Source organism: Neolamprologus multifasciatus, chromosome 18 (assembly GCF_963576455.1).
Source record: "Neolamprologus multifasciatus chromosome 18, fNeoMul1.2, whole genome shotgun sequence".
NCBI classification, from domain to species: domain Eukaryota; kingdom Metazoa; phylum Chordata; class Actinopteri; order Cichliformes; family Cichlidae; genus Neolamprologus; species Neolamprologus multifasciatus.
Window position 1 is genome coordinate 6,464,248 of NC_140456.1, and position 23,974 is coordinate 6,488,221.

Here is a 23,974-nt window from a genome sequence, read left to right on the forward strand (position 1 = left end):
GAATTTGATAAGCAGCTGAAGTGATTAACATACACAGGCCACTTTATTATGTATACCTAGGACTTCCTTAATTCTCTGGGTCTTAGATTTAATAGGTGCTGGAAAGATTATTCAGAGATTTTCGTCTATATCGCAAACAGTTGCTGCAGATTTGTCGACTGCACATCCATGATGGGAATCTGGCATTTGAGTTCAGTGAATTCATTGTCATGTTTAAAAAGCCAGTTTGAGATGATTTGAGCTTCATGACATGGTTTGCTGAAGGGAGTCATCAGACGATGGGTACACTGTGGCCATAAAGGGATCGCTATAGTTACTAATAATACTCAAATATACTATGGGGTTTAAGTGTGTCTTTCTGACCCCACCATCCAAAAGTCATGTGCGAAATTAAGATCATCAATTTCTGAAATGCTCAGCTCAAACCATCGGACACAAACAACCACGCCACATTCAAAAATAACCTTCTTTCTCCACTTGGATGCTCAATTTGAACTTCAGTAGGTTCACCTTTATTGTGACTAGATGACTTTATTTACATGACTTCATTTATTGGCATGATTCCTGCTTTCTTCTTTCTTAGGTTCTGTCTTTATTCGCCCCGTCCTTCAGAGCCTTCTTCAGTAAGCTCTTATTTCTTCTCGGCCTTCCCCTCCCTCACCCTCACGCTCTCTCTTTTTCCTGTCTATCACATTTCTCTCAGTCTACACGTCTTTCTTTCTATCCTCCCTCGATGGTCTCTCATCCCCCAGGTGGCCCAAGATGCCATTTCGGCCCCCTGCTTTTGAATTTAATTACAAATGGCATTGTTTTCACGCAGCCCTCCCTCCTCATCTGACACTCACGTTCCCACAAACACACATTCACACAGCACACCGGTCCATGCTGCATCCCAGATCACTGCAGGCAATAACACCAAGAATTAGGGGAGTTGGGGGTGGTGATCAACAAGGAACAGATTGAAGGCTGAAAAGTTGATATCAGAAATCAAATTAATGCAAGTGAGAGGGAAACAATATCTAATTAAGATGCTTTTGAAAAAACGACAGGCAAATCTGTTTTGACACAATTACTGGTGACTTGTAGGGTTGATTATGAGATGAAGCGTTCAGATCCAAAATATTTGAATTGCTCTGCGTTTATCGCGTAATAAATGAAATTTGATTCTGAAGGGAGACAGGAAACAGTAACCATTTCATAACTGAAGAAATTTGCTTTAAAACACTAAAGTGAAAGAAAATAATATATACACAGTGGGTCAAGTTATTTGTTGGACGAACAGGTTGTGCATGAAATTATGTATTAATAATTTGTTGCTTTTATTATCAAATTATGTTTTAATTTCAATTCAATTTTATTTATACAGCGCCAAATCACAACAATAGTCGAGCTTTATATTGTAAGGTAGACTCTACTACAGGGGTGTTGAACTCAAATACACAGTGGGCCTAAATTCAACACTGGAACAAGGTCGCGGGCTAACGTTAATATTTATTGAAATATATTTATTCCTCCAGATATAAGAATGAATCTTTTTTTATGGACACGTTTTGCTGAAAAACTGAATATGGAACAAGCAAAGCTTAATACTAAACAATATATATATTAGCTGCATAATACCAGTAGGCCAGCTCCAATATTAATTTGGTACGGCTTCGTGGGCCAAATGTAATTAGGCTGCGGGCCAAATCTGGCCCGTGGGCCAGAGTTTGACACCTATGCTCTACTACAATAATACATACAGAGAAAAACCCAACAATCATCCATTTATAACATTTGACAAAGACATGCCAAATATGGTCTGGTAACAAAAACCTGAACCCTTGACCCTCCCCAGGATGAGAGGCTGTCTGATGCCATGGAAGGGATTTTGCTATGCAGTCAGCCTTCCTTCGTTTTAGAAGGAAAACATTTCAAAGATGTTATGCGCAATCACCTTTATCATCCTGTGATGAAGAATTTCTATCCTTATAAGAGTGGTCTCTTCTGAGATGACAGCACCCCGATTCATGTGCCACAAGAGTGGCTCTTAATAGTTTGACAAGTAGCCTATAAAAATGCTGCAGCCCTCACAATTGCCAGATATCAAACCCAGGGGATAATAGCTAAAATCTCATGCTCTCTTAAAAGATCTTATTCTTTGTTGTGCTCTTAGAAAGTTTTTCTTTCTTTTATACGTGAAGAATCCCCATCTCCTGAAAATTACTTTCCCATAAACCAAATTTGACACTTTTGATCAAAACATTTTTCTGACAAACTTTTCATTATTGTAAGTTAAAAGTTAAAATGCAGTTTAAAATAGAGAAACATTATAAGGAAGAACTCCAATGAGTTTACACATGCAAAACAAACAATTTGTTACAGTAAAATATCTATCTGTCTGCGCTCTATATGTCCTGTCCTATCCTCATTAACCACAGCATTCTTAATCCCGGCTGGCTTTTTTATTACCTGCACAACATTAATTGATGGTTGTGCTCCTTGGACCAGATCTTGTAGGGACACGGGGAAAAAAAGCAAACAGCCTGCAATATATTTTAATTTGTTCAGGGATTGTTGCTCTCATGATGAACTAATGTGATTACACCCCTGTAGTGTGTCACTGCAGTGATGGCGTTTCACTGGTTTCTGTGCCTTTGAAGGATGGCTGTTGTTTTCTTCTCATTATACAGCTTTCTGAAATGCACCCAGGAGGGTGAGTGAGAGGTATAGAGGTTTGCTTCTTTGGGGTGGTGGTGGTTAGTGGTTGGAATAAGGAACCCTCAGTGCTGCAGAAGCATCTATTCTGTTGGTCCAGGACTTGTGGAGCCAGCCTGGGCCTTTCCCTTTTGTCAACAGTGAAAAATGAAGCATTTCTGAATCCCCAGCACTCGCTGTGTTTCCCTTTAGGCGCCTCAGATACATTGAGTTAACATAAAGCAAAATTCAGGACGGGGGTGGCACCGGTGACAAATGAAGCGCCTCTGTGTGTTTTGGAGGGAAAATAAAGGGGCCTCAGTTGTAGAAATGAGATTTGGTCCATGTTACTTCCTTCAGGCCCAATTTTTCCCTGCAGTCCAAATGTATCTGAGAGGTACAATGGAAGATGGAATATTCTCAAAATGGAAAAAAGTGAATAATTTGAGTATAGCTCATTTCCCTTCAGCTTGCTCTCAGTCTGCAGTCCATCGCTGCTTCAGTCCCATTTTGTCGCATTACATCTTATTTTCACACTGTGCTGCCTGTCTGGCTGAAAGAAAAGTTGCCAGTCGCTCTGATCACGACACCTCGCCCATTGCAGCTTCTTAAAAATGGATCCAATTTGGGTTTTGGAGAGAACGCTCGCTGGGGTACAAATGAGGCACCTCAGGTCGCTTGTTCACGAGCAGTGCTCTCGTTCGACTTGGAGTCATTTGCAGTCTGCAGGAGAGAAGAGTCCGGATAGCTGTTGGCTACATTTCGGAGAGGCCGCGGTGCCGCGGTGTTGGGAGGTCCAAAGACTTGTCGACTAATTAGAAGAAGCTCGCCGCCTGTGATGTTGTCACGCTTGCTGGCCGCAAGGCAAGTCACTCCAGGGGAACCAGACGGGTGGCCATGTTGGTGCAGAGATTTCTGATTCTGTCCCAACAAAATCACGTTGGGTGCTTTCTTGTTTGTTTGTGTATATCAGGCTTTTTACTCTGATTCTGTATGAGGAATTAAATATGAGTGTTTGCGTGTGTGTGTCTTAGATGTGTCTGCCTTTGTGTGTGTGTGAGAGAACCCATCACCGACGCTTTCCTGCAGATGCAACTCAAATAGCTTGTGCCTCACCAATTACCAAAGGCACTTTAGACAACAACATCTTTAGTTATTTCACTGAGTCTGGTCCCAAAGTTGCCTGCTGTTTACCGTCTCTGCTTGTGTTTCATTTGAACTTAATTAATCCTTTAAAAGATTTTGTTCAAATCAGTGCATTGGCAGCACTACAACTTGCGTTCATAGAAAGTAGCAGCAGCCTCAGAAAGAAATGAAATCAACAGAACGATTGAAGGCATTTGATGGAATCAAATAAAACCGATTTTATCTGTGAAATGTAGTGAATAATGCATTTTTTTACATGTTTTCCCTCCTGTTCCATGCAAAGTAACACAAATAGACATTTACTTTTCTCTGAAAATCATTTGCACAAGCAACACCAATGCCAAATTGTTTTACGGTGGTACTTTCTGCAGCAATGAGAAATACACCTTCTTTCTCAGTAAACATGCAAACAGTCCTTTTAAAGTATTTTAGACAGTTCAAGAGGTTCACTTAAAATTCAGCCTTGGAAAAGTACCATGTGGCTACAGCTTTAAAGACTGAAAAGTCATGTTTCCTGCGAGGGGAAGATCAATAATTCATGCGATTCATGTGGCTTCCAAGAGCAAACTAACAGATTATCTCGTGCAACTGCTACGCTGCTCTCTGAAGGCTGAGCCAGTCAAGAATCCTGCCCGTTGTGGGATGTCACAACGGGCGTCTTACCTTTTTGACAAGTGATGGAAAACACCTGAGTTGGTGTTGATGAGTTTGAAGAATCCTAACAAGTTGCAACCGACGTCTGATGGAGACATCGGTTTTTAACGCTGAACTAGAAGTCTGTCCAGATGCTCCTCAGTGAGCATAAGAGCAGGTGCCACTGACAAACCAATTCAGCCACTTCAGCTTCTATTTCTCTCTGCTGCTGCTCCCTGCTGACAGCACTATTAAGACATGTCGGCCCACTTGGCTATCACAGACAAGGTGTTCATACGTCTTTGTCTGGGGCCTGGACAAGGACCAGTCAGCCACAACATTAACCCTTCAGCGTCTTTTTATTACAGCGTGACAGAGCTAAACGAGGCCCCTCCATATACCACATGGAAACCAGGGCGTTCACATTAAACAGAAGGAAGTGTCCACCTGTGATTGATTTTGGCTTTATACATTCAAAAGAGCTGCTCGTTTGGACTGTGGTGTTTAAGGTCAGCATCTATGGTTGCATAACATCTGGCATAAATTGACCAATGAATGACGAATTGAAAGACTAATTATTAAAGCCACTGGTGAATTTGGACTGTGGCAGAGCTGGGGCTCTATTTGCATATCCTTCATCTGCCTGGTGTGTCAACAAAGAAGACTCGCTTTCTTTCACCTCACCGGTGTATTCAGATGCAAAGCGAAGTGAATGTAATTACGTATCCTTTCTTTTTTTTTCATATCGTTTCTGTTCTGCCTTTAATATGTGCTCTGCTGAATTTTAATTGTAGCCCTCCATTTGTTTCCCTTTAAGCTCATGAAAAAAAGAGAGCTGTGCGCAGGGTTTAATTCTATTTGTGTGGAAATTTGTTTTAATATTTGCCTGGCGGCAGGTCGGGTTAAAAATTCATATTTCATAAAGTGAAGATATGCTACAGTAATAGCTCATTTGGACCTGCAATGGTAGAATTTATTCTTGAGCCCTGTGGAGGGTTTTCTTTTTTTGTTTTTTGGGGTTTTTTTGGGGTGGGGGCGGGGTTAATTTGGTAAATGAATGTGTCTGCGAAGAGCCTGCACGATAACCTCAGTGACATCACCACCAACGCCATGACGACCTGTCTGGTAAAATCCACATTTCGTTGTAGACCATGCTCTTGCTTGAATTTATGGGATAGTTGCAGTAAAGTAAATTCAGAAATATTGCAGAAAATTACCGTTACAGGCGAATGTGAGCGATACAATCTTCCTATTGGACTTTAACCAAATCTTTATAATAGGATATATTCCACTAAACAGCCACGACCACTCGCCAAGTGCGCGTTGTGATTTACAACACCTATGGTGGCTGCTTGCTACTGCATAAGCTTGTAAGCTTGCTTCTTACACCAGTCCTGTTGTCAGATTTCATGGTGTGCAATGAGTGAACCTTAAAGAGCAGTCATGGGTATGGCTGAATAAATATTCCCTTTTTTGTGTCTGATAATTAAAACACTAAAGAGGCAGCGCGTGACGACATCAATCTGAATACAAAAAACATTGGAGAACAGGTCCAGCTGTTCAGCTAGCCGTGTTTCACTGGTATGCATATAGCACTTTTTTACTTATATTTGGCATCACAAGCCACAACCACCCACTGATACATAACTTTACTCTATGCCTACTTTATTCTTTTAAAGGCTTTTTACTTGGCACACATTAGGGGGTCAGTAGGGGTTTCAGTGTCTCCACCAAGGACCCTTTGTTGTTCCTGGACATAAAATCCAATTGAACCTTTTATTATTGCAGTTCAAGTGGTCTGAGTGGGCACTAGACTGCCGTGCCTCCTCCGGCCTCTCTTTTTAGACTTTAGAAAATGTAGCTCGTGACAGTAGCATTAAGCCAATTACAGGCCTTGTCAGACTAGATCAGGTAAAGTAGTGTAGGTATTATATGAAGTCCAAAAGTCCAAAAAAGACTTGGTTTTGAAGAGGATAGAGCTAGTAAAGTTTCAGAGAGGGGGAGTGTGGTAGATGGAGGGCTACCTGACTTTTGTTCTTCTCTACACCAGAAGGATTGTTTGCGAATGCTGTTCTTACAAACTCTCTATATCTCTCTGATGTCTTTGTGCTTCATAATGCAACAATGCTTCCATAGTTTCTACAAAGGATCTTTATCAATCATGTGTAAATTAACCAAGCTGCATTTTCAAGGCATTTCTATAAATCATGTTCTGGTTTTGCTTATATGTCATGTGTTAAGGAGGAGGAAGGAGGAAGCATTGATTTTATGTGAGCCAGTTGAGCACAGAGTTTAATAGCTTGTTTGGCAGAATTTGTAGCATTGATTAATAGTCATGACTGTACACACATGGATGCCTATTATGCATTATTGTGGACACTGAGGATTAATCACATGTTAAAGTTAATCTACCCGACCTGTTTGGAGGAACAATATGCAATAGAGATTGTTGTTATGTTTGAAAGTTATTGCAGTTTTGTTCCGTTGCCATTGTCACAAAAATGTTTAAAAAATGATCATCGCTTTGCTGATTTAGCATTATAAACTTTTTCATATACGATGCTTTTGCCGGGGGCTAGAAAAGTATTCATTATTATTTTCTGTAAAAACATACTGTTGGACATTTTTCAGTTCATTAATCATCGTGGGGTTTTTCTCTCTGTTCTTTCCTTACCATAGTCCAGAAGAAGGTGTCTTTAGAGAAGGAAGCCAAGGTCAGCATCCTGGAGGCTGGGATTGCCGATGTGAGTACACACTTTACTTTTAGTTTTTAAATTTGAGGCTAATCAAACGTCCACATGATTAGTAAAGCAAAATGTGACAGGAGTCTCAAACCCAAATGAAATGTATGAAGGTGCACTCATTACCTACTGCTGCTAAAAATGTCTTTCCAGGCTGTAGCATGCAAACACTTTTCACCACAAAACCTTGTGCATTAGTGCAAAAAAATTGCATAAAATGTATGAAAATAATATGAAACTTATTTATCCTAATTGGTAACTCACATTCCTCATATTTGTGTTTGATAGTAACTGTAGACACTTCTCAGAGCAGCTGAGTCATCGCAGAAACGACTTCATGAAAAACAGAATTTCATTAATCTTCCTTTACTTTCCATCTCTTTCCTCACTGACTGTTACTAATGATGCACTGCATTCTTTATAACTCCACTTGAGTAAATCAATTAAAAACAACCCACACAAACAAACAAAAAAGCTATGCAGCACCAACAGTAAGGTCTAAGAGGGGTCTTGGCGCGCGATGGCTGCTTCATCTCTTCCACCTGTCTCCATCTCTCGCCTACATGGCTTTCATCTCCTAGCATTGCTATTCTCCACCATCTCTGTAGTAAATAGACTGCTGAGCATCTGCACTCCCCTATTGATTCAAGGCTTAGGCTGTACCGATGATGGCGCGCCATTCACCATGCTTATCAAAGTGGCAGGTCTGAGGGAGAAATGGTTGGAAAAGGGGGCATAGTGACTGAGGGAGAGAAAGACAGAAACAGTTGGGAGGTTGGAAGAAGGGAAGGATGGCATGGAGAGTCTTTCAAGGTGATCGATACCTAGCTGCAAACAGCAGCCAATTATGGCCAATCGAAGCTCAGTTGTAAGAGAAAGAGAAGGAGAGAAGCAAAGAAAACCCCTTCAGCTCAGCCTGCCACACAGACTCAAAGCAAAAACTGGCGAGTCGCAACCTGCAACGCAGCATCCATCATCACCCCATACAGTGTTTATTATAGTTTTATCATACTCTGTAAAATAAGAATATTAGCATACTACATCACAGATGACAGGTTAAAAGTAAAAAATAGAAAAGTTAGTCTCAACAGTGCAGAGGAGATTATTTGTTTTCTCACAGACATGAAAACTTGACTTGAACAGGCCTGCAGGTTTGAGAGATGAATTCTCATTTTCACATTGATGCCTGTGTATATTTGGAATGGAGATAACACGAAAATTTATTGTTGCAGCAGAAGAGGTAATGGGAGAAATTGCATGCAATAAAACCAATAAAGACAAAACAGTCCAGCATTAAAATAGATCATAAATTATTGTGGGGTTGTATAACTTTACGCACCTGAATTTCTAGCGTATTAAGGTGGCAAATGAGTGAGAACTACACAGGAACGGTATGTCAACTTTAACGGAAATATAAGGATTTTAAAATGCTCTCATTAGGTTACAAGATAAAAAAAAAGTGTGTGTTTTAGGCTGTGCCTGGATTTAGAAGATGGAAGATGTTGGAAAGACATCCTGTAACTGGAAGAAAACTGAGTATACAACTGGTATTTGAATGAATCAGCTCCACATCTAAAATCCAAACTTCTGTTGTTACACACAAAAAATTCCCTTACTTTGAGATTTTCTTGGACACCTTGTTTAATCCAACTTAAACACGGTTGTGCTCCAAATATCTGTGCTTTAAAAACATCACATTGCTGTTCTGCAGTATTTATATCCAGTTCAACCGTCTCACAGTGAATCAGCACATCTCCTGCTGTTCGTTGTGGCTCGTTCATGATTTGCGACTACACTGAGCTACTATGTTTCAGAAGAACTGCAACAGTAGTTCTGAAATGTATTGTCTTTCTAATTCATGACACCATTGAAGCTTCAGTAAGCGTCTTATGTATTTGCTTGACATATCCCCGAATGAAAGCTGTTATTATGCGCTGTAGCTACCATTTAAAACTACTAGTGGCTGTGGGGACAAGTACATAAAAAATGCATTGGTATCCTTTAGATGATGTGGAAGACAGCACGTTGATAACCAAGAAAACCGACTTGCAAGCTTGAAATTTTAACCCCTAGGAAACAGTTTTGAACAGCAAATAAAAACACAGCAAAAAGTATACTCGAGTAAATAGGGAAAAAAAAGCCCTAAACGAGACTCCAATTACTTGAATGCCATGTGTGCCTGTCTCATCTGTCGTTTTAAAGTGGACAGAGTCCTACAGCTCGTTTTGGGATTGCTTAAACAGAGGAATTAAAAGCCCATATGAGATTCTAATTGAGGACTTCTTGAAACATCTGCTTTAGTACAATTTAGAAAGAAAACACCATAGAAAACAAAAAATATCCTGTGAGCTCAATGTGTTCTGATTTTTAGCAACTTATTTGACCCTTACTCGAGGGCACAATCTCTTGCATTTTTTTTTTAACAGTAAAAAATGCAGGAGATTGTCTTCATCTGTTTGACCTTCGTCCATCTAGCTGTTTGCTCACTTAAATTACAAATCATTCCATCAAAGCGCTAATTTGCAAGCTCAATACCTTTGATTTGTGGACTGTGACCTAAGTCCTGCTCTTTCTTTGTCCGCATCATTGTGGCGAGCGGCTTTATGTTTGCCATTAAGAGCTGTAAAGCCTTGAAGCTGTTTGGATGAACTGAACGACATCTGAAGCGCCATAAAATTCTCATTTAAAACTTATCCTGCGAAACACTGTTGGAGGAATGTGAGTAAGTTCTTGAAAGTAAAAAGAAAACATTTTGAGGACTTTTTAAAAATCTGTCACTCTTCTGTATTCAAGGTCCAGATAAACTTTGGTATCCGTTTGTTAGGGTTGCAGAAATCTTGTGCCAATGGTATTCGGAGATGCATAAATGTCTTATTCTATTCTCATTCTACACCTGCTTTGAACCCCGACTTGCTCTTTCAGACTTTTTGTAGCGGTGTTAAGAAAATACATGACTTCTGTGTATAAAGGTGAGATAACACTCACCACTGCAAATGGTGGATTCTTGTCAAGAGACATAACATAAGTCATCTTAATGGTTGTAGTCCCAAGTAATGCTCATCCTAAATCAGAAGGGACGAGGGTGTTGGGGGTACAAGGACGCTTTTAATTTTGAGAGATTCATTAAATAACCGCCGTGTTCTCATCCCAAGGAGTCAAATACTGCCGTTCTCTCGTAGACACTGGTGGCTCCGGAATACGCACAAGTGCCCCTTGGCATTGTTGCTGTGATTCACTGGCCACAGCAACGTTGAGCCTCGAGACATAATGGTCTTCTTTTGAAGAGCAGTGAAGTCTGCACTGGAGATCGGAGGGATAATGTTGGACTAAGTTTGTGAGCTAGGTTGTGGTTTGTGTCCTGTTTGAGAGCTTTGTCTTTTGCTTTGTTTTCATTCGCTAATCTGTTACCCTTTTATTTGCAGCTTGGTTTAATTTAGGCACAAAAAATGCCCACAATGCAAACCCTGCAGGTTATAATATGACTGGGCCAGTGTGCTTTTTTAAAGTGCCCCCTTTGGCCATTTCAGAGTTTAATCTTGTCCCACACCATAAATGAATGGCATTAAGATTATTTTATCTTCTCTGTGTGTAAATCTTAGAGGTTTTGTTGTTTTTGGCACTATCAGAAAGGTGATAATTCTTCTTTATGCTGATTATTGATGCTGGAGTGGTAGGTGTGCACGCATGAGGAAGCAAAATAATAGACTCTAACTTAATAGAGAGTGCATCTTCCAATGACATTAAATTATACTTTGCCCCTGCAGTACCCTTCATTATCTCTCACTCTGACTGCCGTTAATTTACGTAGCTTCAGGATTGAAAATCATTCAATCACCAAGGCCACGGAGAACATGGCACAGATTTCTCCACACTGAGACTTGTGTCTAATTAAGTGAATGCATGTTTGTTGGGAGGGAAGAAGGTGGAAGATAAGGTTGCTGTGGCAGCAACGATTGTCCTGTAGTGGCAATAATCGCACGCTACCCCATCCAGCTCACTTTTTCACTGCAAATAAAGGCACTTCCAATCTGTTTGAAAGAGCTTTTTCACAAATAGAAGGAAATCTAATGACACAAAAAAATTAAAAAATAAGAAACAATGGGAGTGGATGGCTTTTTCCATCACAATTCAATGTAACTGCTATTTAAAATACAGGGCAGGAGCAAACACTCACTTTTACCAAAATGCCAAAATGCCATTTGCCACAAAACGGCTGAAGTAATACAACTTTGAGGAATGAGATGTTTTGCAGTTTTTAGTTGTTTTTTGCAAGAATCAGGCATTTTATGAGCCCAGTATTTAAATTTTGAGCTGCATTGATGATTAAAAGTGAAAACATGTTAGCTCATTTCTGTTTTCCCTTCCACAGTGATACATAAACTTAAACACTTGGGGTTAACACGACATATAATTGTCACATTGCATTATGTTTCTGGAAACCTTGTCTGGATCCTTCTTAAGGAATGTAATCATTACCTCAGTCAGAGTTTTTGAACAGCATTGCTCTGGGAGACTCTTGAGTGAGCACTTGAATGTGCAAGACAAGGGTCATGTGACAGACACTGGTTGCCAAGGTAGCGCCAGTGCTTCTGAGCTTCTGCGGTATGGCTAATTGCTTTTTTAAAAATAGCATACTTAGCGATGCTAGAAAGAAGCAGTCTGTGGATTTCTCTCTTTGTCACTTGACCCCTACACACCCTTTCACAGCCTCATGAAAGTAGTTGTTTAGTTGACTGAGCTTAATCAAATTTCAACAATAGAGGTGACAGACTGGGAACAAATGCTTATTCCAGCTGTTTTTCAAAAACACATAACGACTTTTTGTCAACTGAACCGCCTATTTGATAACCTTACATGAAGTGTACTAGTATGAGGCAGGAAAGAGGTAGATAAAAATTAATTGTCTAATAGTGTTGAATGGATGCCACCTTCCTTTTTACAGACATTTGTGTATTACCTTTATTTAAACAAGGCAAGCAAAGAAGAGCAAGCTCTCGTTTTCACATATATATCAGTTAGACAAATCAGGTTTGAAATATTTTATTACAGTGGCAGAATAAAACAAAATTTGACATCTAGGCTCAAAGCTCTTCATTCCCTTCAGACATGCTACCTACAGATATCATGGAGTAATGGGCAGGTAAGCTTGGATGATGGAACGGTTAAAACAGCATTCACCAAGAATGCTTGGTGTGCGTCAAAGGGTGAAAAACACCAAAATAATAGTTAAAATAATTTGAATTAAATGCATAAACACAAAAAGTCATAACCTTTAAGTGCCTTGAAGTGGCCTTACATGCTTCAGTTGGCCTTAGATCCAATCATGATCATATTTAAAAACAAGTGTTAGTCAACCTTTTGATGTAACATTTATAAAAAGGCTTAGTCCAGTTTGCACTATACATTATTAAAATTACATAGAGGTGGGATGTAATTTCCTTATAATCCACGTTCACAACAGAATATCTGGATTTTGGGATTCGTTCTCATCCCTGAGATGGTGATGAAAAGAATGTCTGATCCTGAAGTGTTGTTTGTTGTCTTGCTCTATACCAGTGAGTCACAACAAGCAGCTTTCATAATGATTTCACTGAGAATACATTCCTGTCTGCGGTCTCGGTGAGCAGAGTGATAGCATCGCTCGTAATGACACAGTATTGTTGTCTGCAGCCTGCCCAGGTGCCTGAATAGAGAGCTGAATTTGAATGAGAATATTCATGAAGCAAAGAGACTCACATATTGGATCAAGGTTGTCTGTTGGCCGATGCATCCCATTGCACCTGCAATTTTTATCACAAGGTAGAAAATAAATAATTAAAAATCAAACCACTGCCATGCATGTGAGCTGTGTACATATATGCACCCAGGATGGACCTGCATGTGTATGAAAATACACCTGAGTTCTTATATTTCTATCTGTGTGTGTGTGTGTGTGTGTGTGTGTGTGTGTGTGTGTGTGTTTTGGGCATGCACTCATGCATCCATCTGCATCGCCTGCCATAGATATTCAAATAGCTCCATGTGAAAAATTGAATCAAGAGGCTGTTGAAGTGCTGGCTCTTCTTTTTTCTCTGTGGCCGTGACGCGGCGCGTCTTTGATATGGTAATGACAGCTCGCCACACGAGTCCTGAGGGCCAGATGCATGCTGAGATGTAACCCAGGTGTCTGTCAGATTGTGTGGCCTACCTGGTTACAGGAGACAGTTTGCTTACTAAAGAAAAGGGCAGATTTGTTGCTTCTACTACAGAAGAAGCAGTAATATTTTCAAGATTTTGCGTCATATAAAAGAATACATATGTTCCATCATTTTCGCATTAAATAATATAGAACACATATTTATGCTTATTCTTTAATGAATTTAATTTAGAGAATTTTTGTCACCTTGTTAGCAGTTTGAGCTTTCTGAGTGTTTTCTGGTTTAAGCTGTGGCTGTAATTGCCAAGGTTCTGCACCAGAAAAAGATATTGTACAAGGTTCCAGTGTGATTGCAGCTACACAAAAACTTCTCTTCTTGAATATCACATCTTCTCAGTCTCTTATTAAGTATTGTGGCACTGCTGTAGTGAGCTTGAATGGACATTTACAACACGACGGAAACAGCTATTTAGACAGCTTGAAGTTGCACATTAATTTGTCTGATATGCACACAGTTGAAGCTAGCTGTTACTGGAATTACACATATAGTCAGAAACCACTGTCTGACACGCACGGCATTTACAAGTTAAAGTTTATCAGACTGACTCCACGATGTTAAAATCACGTGTTTCCTGCTGCATGTGAAATGTGGCAGGTGTAACTGGAAAGGTCAAAAAAGCTGCTTTTTCCCTCTTTGGACAGCCTCAGCCTTTTCTTTTTGCTAATTTTGGTAATGGCTAATTTTATCATTCAAATTAACTGAAATAGAAATAAGCTGCTAAAATACAGCGATCAATGCTATATAACTATATAACTCCATCTGTTATTAAACTAGTCTTCAGTAGTCCCAGAAGATATAAACTCATAGCACTTGTAGGAAAGTGAAATCTAATTAAAAAAAAAAAAGCATTACTTTGATAACCTGTTGCTTCATTAGTGTGCACATTTTAATTTTCTTCCAAATCTTAGTAGATTCCTTTGTAAACTCTCTACAGCTGTGGCCCTACTGGTTTTATTTGACATCAATATCATGTATAATTTTGATGCAGAAAAAGTTGAGCATTCTCCTTTTAAGCATTCTGTGTTTTCTTCACTGCCCGAGCGTGTCGCTGCAGCTTAGCATTTCCATCTTTAGCCAGCCCCGTCTCACACCTCGTCTGGATTCTGCTCTGCACGCACTGCGTGCGTTGTTCAGACTCCGGCAGTCTGCTTACAGGTCGCTGGCGGACACCCGCTGGGCTTTCTGGCAAACAGCATGGCACAACAGACAGCTGGCATACAATGTTCACGCCCCCCCTTCCTATTTTCCCCAGGTGCTAAATGGGCTGTTAGGTACAGCTGAGGTCATCCACAAAAAGTGGTATATGAAAATAAAAGCCCAGAATTTCAATGCACCTCAACGGTCTGGATCTTTCTCTTGGGCAAAAATGCATTCCCAAGAGGCTGCGCTCAAGCAAACAAGGCGGGTAATGACACTAGCATCAAGCCTGGTATTATGCACCTGTAGGCTCAGTCTAATGTCCTTAATAGTGGGCTGTAATTTGGACTGGACACACTGCATCACTGTTGTCTATACACATCATTGAGCAAATGATCTGATACTGTGAAATGGCCCTTCTCATTAACTACGTCTCCTGCCCGATTAGCCAGCAGTATCTAGGCATGATTGTTGGTAACGGGTGTTGCTGTCGAGTCACTCGTTAACATAAACAATTCAGTGTCTGCAAATGCAGAGGAAGATCAGAATGTGTCTGTTTATTTTTAATGCAACTCTATACAACAATCAAACTTTAACAACAATCATATAAACAGTTCATTAGCTTAAATGCAATGTTGTGTATGGTGCATTAAAAAGTATTGTGCTAGAGTACTTTCTTTGTTGGAATGAGTAACATAACACATTGTTTGTGCAGTTCTCACAAGCTGATAGTGGCTGATAAGTAAGCTGATGCCTGACAGCTAAGAAATTCTACATTATACTTGAAAGATGAGCCTGCGTGCTAAGCACAGCTCTAAAAATGAGCCAACATGATTGTGCGTCACTCCTTCGCAGGGCCTTTGCACAGCTTTGCAGAATGTCTACATGCTGTAGCCGTTCAATGTCACCAGTTGTCACAAACAACCAGTGCGCAGCCTACTCTTCCTTTAGTGTTGTTACTCTTTCAATCAACCAAAGAAACCAAAGTTGTTCTCCCTCTACACGGTGAACTTCGCTGTCACTCCCTTCCTGTTCTGATCCTATTTTCAACCAATCAGCATTCGACCCACTCACAGCGTCTTCCATGTTGAGCTCCACTCCTTCTGTACATAGATTGCATACTCATTATTTTCTTTTTACGTAGCCAAACCAAGTAGACACAATTACAGTATCGTGCATCTAGAGAAGGCCGAACGAGGAGAATGGAGCTCATGCTACAAAACACCAACATGTGGCTCTTAGTCCTGCATGCTTTACATCCCCTGGACATAATAGCAAACATGCAGAAGCTAATTTTAAAGGAGTGATAACATGAAAGTAATACAGTATTTGGAATATACAGTATACTCAATATAACAGATTACTTCAGTTACGTCAAACAGATTACTTTGGTTGCTAACAGATTGTTCTAATTAATTCAACAGAAATACTTTCAGTGTTGGCATGAAATATGTAGTCATTTACTTACTAATCACTTTATTTTAACACAAGTATCTCTAATGTTGAACTCCAAAGCATCTTCTCCCATGTGTAATATCAACTATGTTTTACACACAAAGGAATTGAAAATGAGATGCTCCACGTTTAACTTGAAGTCACAGAGTTCACACAGATGCTGACCAAACGAGGCAAAACCCCGTCTGTGGTGGGAAAGGATTAAAGCAAAGAAAGTTTAGCTGTTCAACTGATGTTCAGTCTCCCAGCCTGAAACTTTTTAGCCCCATATACACACCCAGTGTACTTCATGCTGCAAAGCCAAATTCAGTTGAGACTAACTGTATTTTTTTAATTTAAGTGCAGATCCAAAGATGCCTTATCTGAGTGATGTCACTCTAAATTCACCATCTAAATATCATAACGATGGACAGTCAGAGTTCAGGCCAATGACATCCCATAAAAACATTTTTCAGAGATAAACACATGAACTATAAACTATGAGCCTGTCCTATATATTGCATTCTGCAAATATGGTCCTGACATCAGGTTTGGTTTTGGTCAATCAGCTTTCATTCTCTCACCCTGCTTCGCAGTCATAGCCCTTTCATTAAATCCAGTATGGCAGAAATTCACATGACGTGGAACTGGATGACATTAGGGGCTCTGTAACCCAACTTGATTTAGAAGAATATGATTTTCTCAAAACCAACGATATGGACTCAAATGTTAAAGGTGCACTGGTGGTTCTGCAGTGGTGGAAGATCAAACTTCTTTTATCAATGCTCCACCTCTCCACCAGCCTCTTTTTAGTGCAATTCTAATGACAAACAACACAGACAACATAACGTTGTTGGATGTAAGGCAGTTTGCAACATGCAAACCTTGGAATGCATAAAAAAGACGAAAATTATGGTTGTTCTTTTAGACACTGAGTCTTGACTTCAAATGAAATAGTTTAGCAGCAGAGAGTTGTTAAGTCTAGCTGCAGCTGTTTGCCGAAGCTCTTGTAAGCTCATGGAGACATGGGCAAACATCACATACCTTCATTTATCCAACCCCGGAGCTACTGGTGGGGAAATTAAAGGAGGGAATTGGATTTGGATTGAAGTAAAAAAAACAAAACAAAATAAACAATTACTGCTAACAGAATAATAACATGCATGTGTTTACTAGCAAAGAAAGAGCTGCAGAAGAAGATAGAAAATGCACATATGCAATGCTACAGAAGTGTCTCTGTAATCTTGTTGGTTGTTTATGTGTTGACGTGGTGCTCTTCTTCCTCTGAACATCTGCCTTCCCCAAATCCCTTGTTCTGCCGGTAGCAACAGCGGCACCACACACTGCGTAGCATCTGCTGCTAAAGGTTTCTGTTAGCTGGGAGGGTGGCTGCTCGTCTGCAGAGTGTACCGGACACTGACAGGCAGGCTCACAGACAGCAGGCACAGTGCTCCCCAGGTGGGCACAGAGAGGTCTGTCAGGACCCGGAGGCTCAACCGTAATTACCCCCACCCACCACAACAACCATTACAAGCTCCCTCGAATATCTTCCTCTCTCCATGGGGTTAGCAGAATGCATCAGAGGCCTGTCTGATGTATGCTGCAGTCCTACAGCTGACAGAGCTAATGTGTGATGGTGGACTGATCTGTTTATACAGCTGTGGAGTGGGTGTGTGTGCAGGCGGTGTGCATAGTGCTGGCTCTGGGAATGCAGAGTGAGTCTATATGTACATAATTGCATGCAAATCACAATGCAAACCTGCAGAAGAATATACAATCTCTGTTTGCAAAGAGAGCTCAGTGTCATTAGGTGTTTCCAGACAGAAAATGTGAAGACTTGCTCCCTTTCTGTATTTATGATTCTGTATTTCAGACACTCGACTGTTTATTACACAATCATGCAATTTAAGGAGCATCAATCAGTGCTTGTTAAGCTTGTGATAGCCATTTTTTAAATATTTTGTTCCACATTAATTACCAAAATAAAAGGATATTAAAATTATACATTCTAAAATCAGTAAATAACATGATTATATATTTTTAAGTCTTTGATTATTTGGCATTAAGGACAGGAGTGTATCCTCTTTGGTTTGTGGATGTGTTTGTGACATAGCATCTGCAGCATCATCCAGTAATCCATCAGTCCACAGGAAGTAATGTGAACAAAGTGTCAGTGTAGCATCACAAGCTGCCACACCGTTCCCAGAAATACGACGTCAAAAAACAAAAACAGAAAATTTAAAATGTTTTTAAATTAATTCAAATTAATTACGTTTCTGCATCGTAGTCAGTTGTGGAAACCAAATATCTGTGTGAGGCTAAACTAACCTGAACAATTTTATTTGCTCATTCAGCTTAGTTGATTGTCACTGGAATGATGTTTGTTAAGATAATTGTATTTCTCACCTCTCCAGTTTATAATATAATTAACCAGGATTCCATCAGTCAGCTATGTCATAATTAAAACTGGCAGCTAAATGCTTGGAAAGAGCCATTCACTGTTTAATCTCTATGTTCTAACTTTTTTGCGTTGCAGTCTTTTTCAATTTAGTAAGCACAAAATTTGTGGATATCTGAACATTCACAAATTAAGCGATTAAAAAATTACATATTAAAATATCAGCTCATTCTTCCTACCCATGAGACACAATTTGACATCAATTCCTTGATTAGTGATTGAAGGGAAAAATGAACTTATTGAGGCTCCTAACGTTATCAAGCCTGTACAAAAGTTCAACTAAAGGGATGAACTATTGTGTACATATATAATGTATTTCAGTTGTAAGGCTTTGTCCTTCGAGGCTGACCATCTGTGCCTATAGATGCTACTCATATGTGCGTACATGCTCGTCAGGCAAGTTCACTGAACACTCACAAAGGTGCATATTCTGATTGAGAGGCACCGTCTTTGTTGAGGTGGAACAGGTGAAGGTGAACGTCAGACAGTGGGAGACATTCCTTCACCTTTTACAATGGTTCATACAAACTGTGCAGGCCGCTAAATTGAAAATCCAATTTTTCATGGAAAATAATATATCATTGACATTCTATTCAAGTCTTTGTGGCACCTTATAAATACACACATTTTATTTTTCCTTACTGTCATCCTTCAATCAAACCTCATGGACCTTGCTACTCCTCTTAAAGTAAAAAAGCAACAACTTGTCTTGCAAAAGTTTTCACAAATCCCTTATTTAGACAGACGTGCTGAATGAGTTAATATTTAATACAATTTTACACGTAGATTTTAGGTATTTAGCAGTTGGCACACGTGGCATGGGCTGAAATCAAACAAAATGCAGCCAAGTGAGATGTGACTGTTTTTGTTTTTATTACATTTATGTTTTAACAGTTAAGCTGATGCTCCAATCAAATTGAAAGCACCAGTAGAAAAGAAATCTATAGGTCATCATGGGTCACATGCCTGCAGTACTGGAAGTGATTTAAACTTAAGCAAAGCCTGCTGGGATCCACCTGGATGCAAAGGTCACTGACGATATCATACTGTTTGCCTTGTCTGCTTTGCCATTCGTCAGTGAATGATGGTGAAGCTTTTGTTGTCAGCAGCAGGTATACAAGCAGTTTAGTGTTTCACAGAAGCATAAAACTAGTCGTACTGTATCTATGGAAACGTTTTGAGGAGCAGTTGAAATTGAAGTGTGGCTGTAAAATCTGTAATTTGTTTTCTTAGCATTGTAATATAATTGTCATAGTGCAGTCCATTAAAATCTACAATAAAATTTAAAAAAAAAACATGTATTAAGGTGGAAAATGAAAAATATTAATGACAAGAATCGACAACATTATCCAAACTCAAGCCACTGTTCTCACTGTTCCTTTGAATAGTATCAAAAGGATTTAGGTCTTTTTTTTATCAATCAGTTGATTCATAAACTCTCCATGGCTTTTTCTAATGTCATCAATGCATAGAAGTAATAAGTTACATCTTCCCATTTCAAGGTTAACTTTTTTTAAAACCAAAGCTTCCTACTGGAGAAATTATATTTAAGTTCATAATATAATTTGTAAGTTCAAAAATAAGCTTAAATGTATTTGGAATTTCCTGCCCCAAGTGGAGGAGTTTAAGTATCTCGGGGTCTTGTTCGCGAGTGATCGGGGAAGGGAGCGGATTGGTGCTGTGGCTGCAGTGATGCGCACCCTGCAACGGTCCATCTTGGTGAAGAGAGAGCTGAGCTCAATTTACCGGTCGATCTACGTCCCTACTGGCCTCTCCCTTAGAGATAGGGTGAGAAGTTCAGCCATCCGAGAGGAGCTCAGAGTAGAGCCGCTGCTCCTCCACATCGAAAGGAGCCAGCTGAGGTGGTTCGGACATATGCCTCCTGGGTGCCTCCTAGGTGAAGTGTTCTGGGCATGTCCCACCGGGAGGAGGCCCCGGGGCAGACGCAGGACGCGCTGGAGAGATTATATCTTTCGGCTGGCCTGGGAACGCCTTGGTGTTCCCCCGAATAAGCTAGAGGAGGTGGCTGGGGAGAGGGAGGTCTGGGCTTCTCTGCTTAGGCTGCTGCCCCCGCGACCCGGCCCCTGATAAAGCGGAAGAAGATGGATGGATGGATGGTGTTTGTAATTTGAAAGTTGAATGTGAACTCTTTGATGCATGGCACATTTAAACTGCTACTGAAACGAACATGCTCCTCATCCTGTGTATTTTAGTTTTGATTAGTGATCAGCAATGCCACATTGATTGATAGGATAACTGTGCAGATTTCTAATCAATTTCCACTCATGTTTTCGTTGGCTCACATTCACAGTCGCAGCAGCAAACCTGACTTCTCACCAGTTGGTTGTTCTGTCTGCATATAATGGGCTACTTAATTCATATTACTGTTGTTTGTCGTATTCCAGTTGGCTAATGTAGCTGTTCTCAGTCACAGCATGAGCCGTGCGGTGAGCAATTAGCACAAATTAATTCTCAGTTTATCATATCACTGTTGGCTCTTGTTTGTCTGTACTGATCACAAACAGTAGGAAATGAATTTCTATGCTGATGATGACTGAGTATAATGCAGCCTGCTGCGTCTAATTTCAGCCACTATTAAAAGTATTATAAAGTAAAACAGGTTAAGCCATAATAGAAGGACAAAGCTACACAGCCAACAACAATGCATGCAAACTGTGTATTGGCATCGGTGATATTTGTCTTCCTTATGTTTTTGTGCATGTAAGGAATGCATGAAATGACTCCAAAGGTCCTACAGAAAAAAGAGCAAGTTAACTAAAGATTGAGTGGGACAGTGATAGTTGGAAAGTAGGAACAGATGTACTTTCTAATTCTCACAGTTAGCAAACTAAGCAGCCACACAGTTAACTTCAGTATATACTTTGAATCCAATATACAGTACAGTCACAGACCACTTTATTAGGTACAACTTGTTAGGACTGGGTGGAAATTTAACAGAGCACCAGAATCATTCCTTAGTTTTTGGTCATTTGACATCATGTACTTGCTGCAGATTTGCTGCAAACTCAATGTCATTTTCAAGAAACTAGACTGAGACAATCTTTATCCTGCTGTAAGCACCCATCAAAGGTGCACTGTGGAGGTGTGAAGGTACACTGTGTAATAAAGGGATGAAAATTGGTCAGCAACAATAGTCAGATAAGCTGTGGCATTTAAACAATGTTTTTCGGTAATGTGCATTAACTAACAGATGAAATTACATGCTCCTCCAAAATGACTAACATGGAATAAGGTCAGTCATATTATAATTATTATACATACATGTGATACATACAATTATGTTTTCATAACATGCAAAAATTATTTGAGAGGTAATTGCATCCAAATCAGTGGTGTGACCGTTATCACTTCACTTCAGTTTTAGAAAACATTGTCAAATACGTTTCTGTGGGCTGGAAATGTTTCATTTTAATGGCACTTTACCCTTGACTGTCTTCTGTGTCTTAAATCTTACATCTTACACATCTTACAATATGAGAAGAGTACTATAAGATGTGTCATAAATTTAAGCCAGCATCCTTCGTTCACATAAAGTGAACACTCTGCTAACAGTGTAGTCAGTACAGTCCAAACTTGAAGCCTGTGGCAGTTCCTCAGATGCCACCTTATGGTTTCTCCGAAGGTGAGTTTATCTAAAAGCAGAAGCAACCAAGTTTAAAGGAAAAACATTTATTATCTGACAACACCTTGGCACAGACTGTTCTTCTCATCGAAATATGTTCACTCCTGCTTAAAAAAATGTTGATGACAGTGATAACACTAAAGTTGATTTTCAAAGTGGCTCTGCCCATTATACAGTCTATATACAGTCTATATTTAGGACACACCTGTGTTCTTTGGCCCAACTACATAGTTCAGTTTGTGGTGGTTGTAAACAGTTGTTGCTCCTAGTCAGCCTACAAGTATAGTGAAGACATCAAAGCATGCAAAGCATTAAAACTGCAGTTTTAAAGTCCATGTTTTTATGCTTTAGTTTTCAGAGAGCCCAGTGCGAGTCATAACTTGAGCTAAAGTGGGAGAAAATTTCAGCTGAGAAAAAAGAAAAGAAAGGTATTCTTTATCATCTGTGTACTATTACTTTTCTTTATTAGAGAGTTCAAAGCCCAGAAGCAGAAAAGCATCAAAGATTTTGTTTACATAGTATTTTTGACCCACTCAGCCATCGTGCAAGCTCATAATGGTGGAGTTTTTAAAAAGAAAGTTTGATGTACCTGCACTAGTTGCACTTCAACTACCTCGACTGCTGTTCCCAAGCAGTTTTGCTCCTTTAAAAGTGCTCTCCAGGCAAACAACCTAGTGCACAAATAATGTTTTCGATCGTGCAATCTCCCATAGGTCTGACCTTGGCAGCTTTTATCAGGTGATGAATACTTTCAAAAGATTGCATTGTTTTTCAGACCAATACCACTGCTTTTTAGCCAGCCCCCGAACACTGCAATCGCCTCTACCTCAAAGCAAAACAAAATAAAAAATAATGATATTTCATGATTGCAGATTTCAGCAAATTGATAATTTCTTCCAGGTTTAGGGGGGAAAAGATATGAATGTTGATGGAATTTTATCTGTTATCTTACAAAGGACATCTGAGGGACTTCCCCCTTTGAAATCGCGGGGCCCTGACTGAGATTGCTGTCCCTTTGTAGATGCACGGATATTTCTGAGGAAATAATTAGATTGTCTGTGTTTTGATGAAACTTAAATAGCCTAAAGTCTAACATGCACCCACCATGAAATGAGAACAATACTCTGTGTAATAGATACCTGTCTTCAAGGTGTCTGTGATGGGTTGCTGATTGTTGTTCAACTGAAACTTCTCAGGTTGAAGATGTTTGCTGTTTATTTCAGATAATAGCACAATAAAATTCTAATAAATAACATTTAATATTTGTATATGTAGCTTGTTTACTTCAATTGCAGTGTGTTTACAGTATTCCGCAATGCCATGTGGTGTTAAGAAGCACTGTTTTTGCTTAGTATAATTCTGCAGCCAACCATCTTTTCAGCTAGTTAACTGCTTATACAGTTCAGGCTCCAGCGCTGGAGCCTTTCCCAGCTGTCACTGGGCAGGATTTACCCTGGTCACGTCGCCAGTCCCTCATAAGGCCAACATAGAGACAGACAACTATTCACATTCACACTTACAGCCAATTTAGAATCACACCTAACGTGTATTTTTTGGACTGCAAGTGGGTGGCAGAGTACCCAGTGAGAACCCACACATGCATAGGAAAAAACTCCAAACTCCACACAGAAAGATCCCAGCTGGTCTATACATCAACAATGAATAAATAAATGATGTGATTGCACCAAACAAACAACTGTGAGTATTATAGCGTTTGCTCTACTGTACAGTTTGTACAGAAGGAGACTGTTCTTCTAGTTCACTATAGGCGGAATGTAAAGTCACAACTGGTAAATCTAGCTGCCAGAGATAGAGAAATTCCTTGCAGTGCAGTGTATCCATGTTTTAAAGTATAGTTTGGACTTACTGCGCAATTAATTGGAGAGGTTCAGTCGCTGCATACAAAGTC

The 23,974-nt window shown here is 39.8% G+C and overlaps 2 protein-coding genes across 6 annotated transcripts in view; both read left to right on the top strand.

Annotated features, from left to right (window-relative positions):
* Positions 1-23,974, top strand: part of esyt2a (extended synaptotagmin-like protein 2a) — a 243,679-nt gene that overhangs the window by 199,985 nt on the left and 19,720 nt on the right. The window lies entirely within an intron of this gene.
* LOC146497234 (receptor-type tyrosine-protein phosphatase N2-like) overlaps positions 1-23,974 on the top strand; it is a 236,970-nt gene that overhangs the window by 130,201 nt on the left and 82,795 nt on the right. For all 5 annotated transcript variants that reach the window (XM_085139282.1, XM_085139280.1, XM_085139281.1 and 2 more), the window contains exon 12: positions 7,135-7,199. In XM_085139282.1, the coding sequence (XP_084995408.1) occupies positions 7,135-7,199 (65 nt within the window). The remainder of the gene's footprint in view (positions 1-7,134; positions 7,200-23,974) is intronic.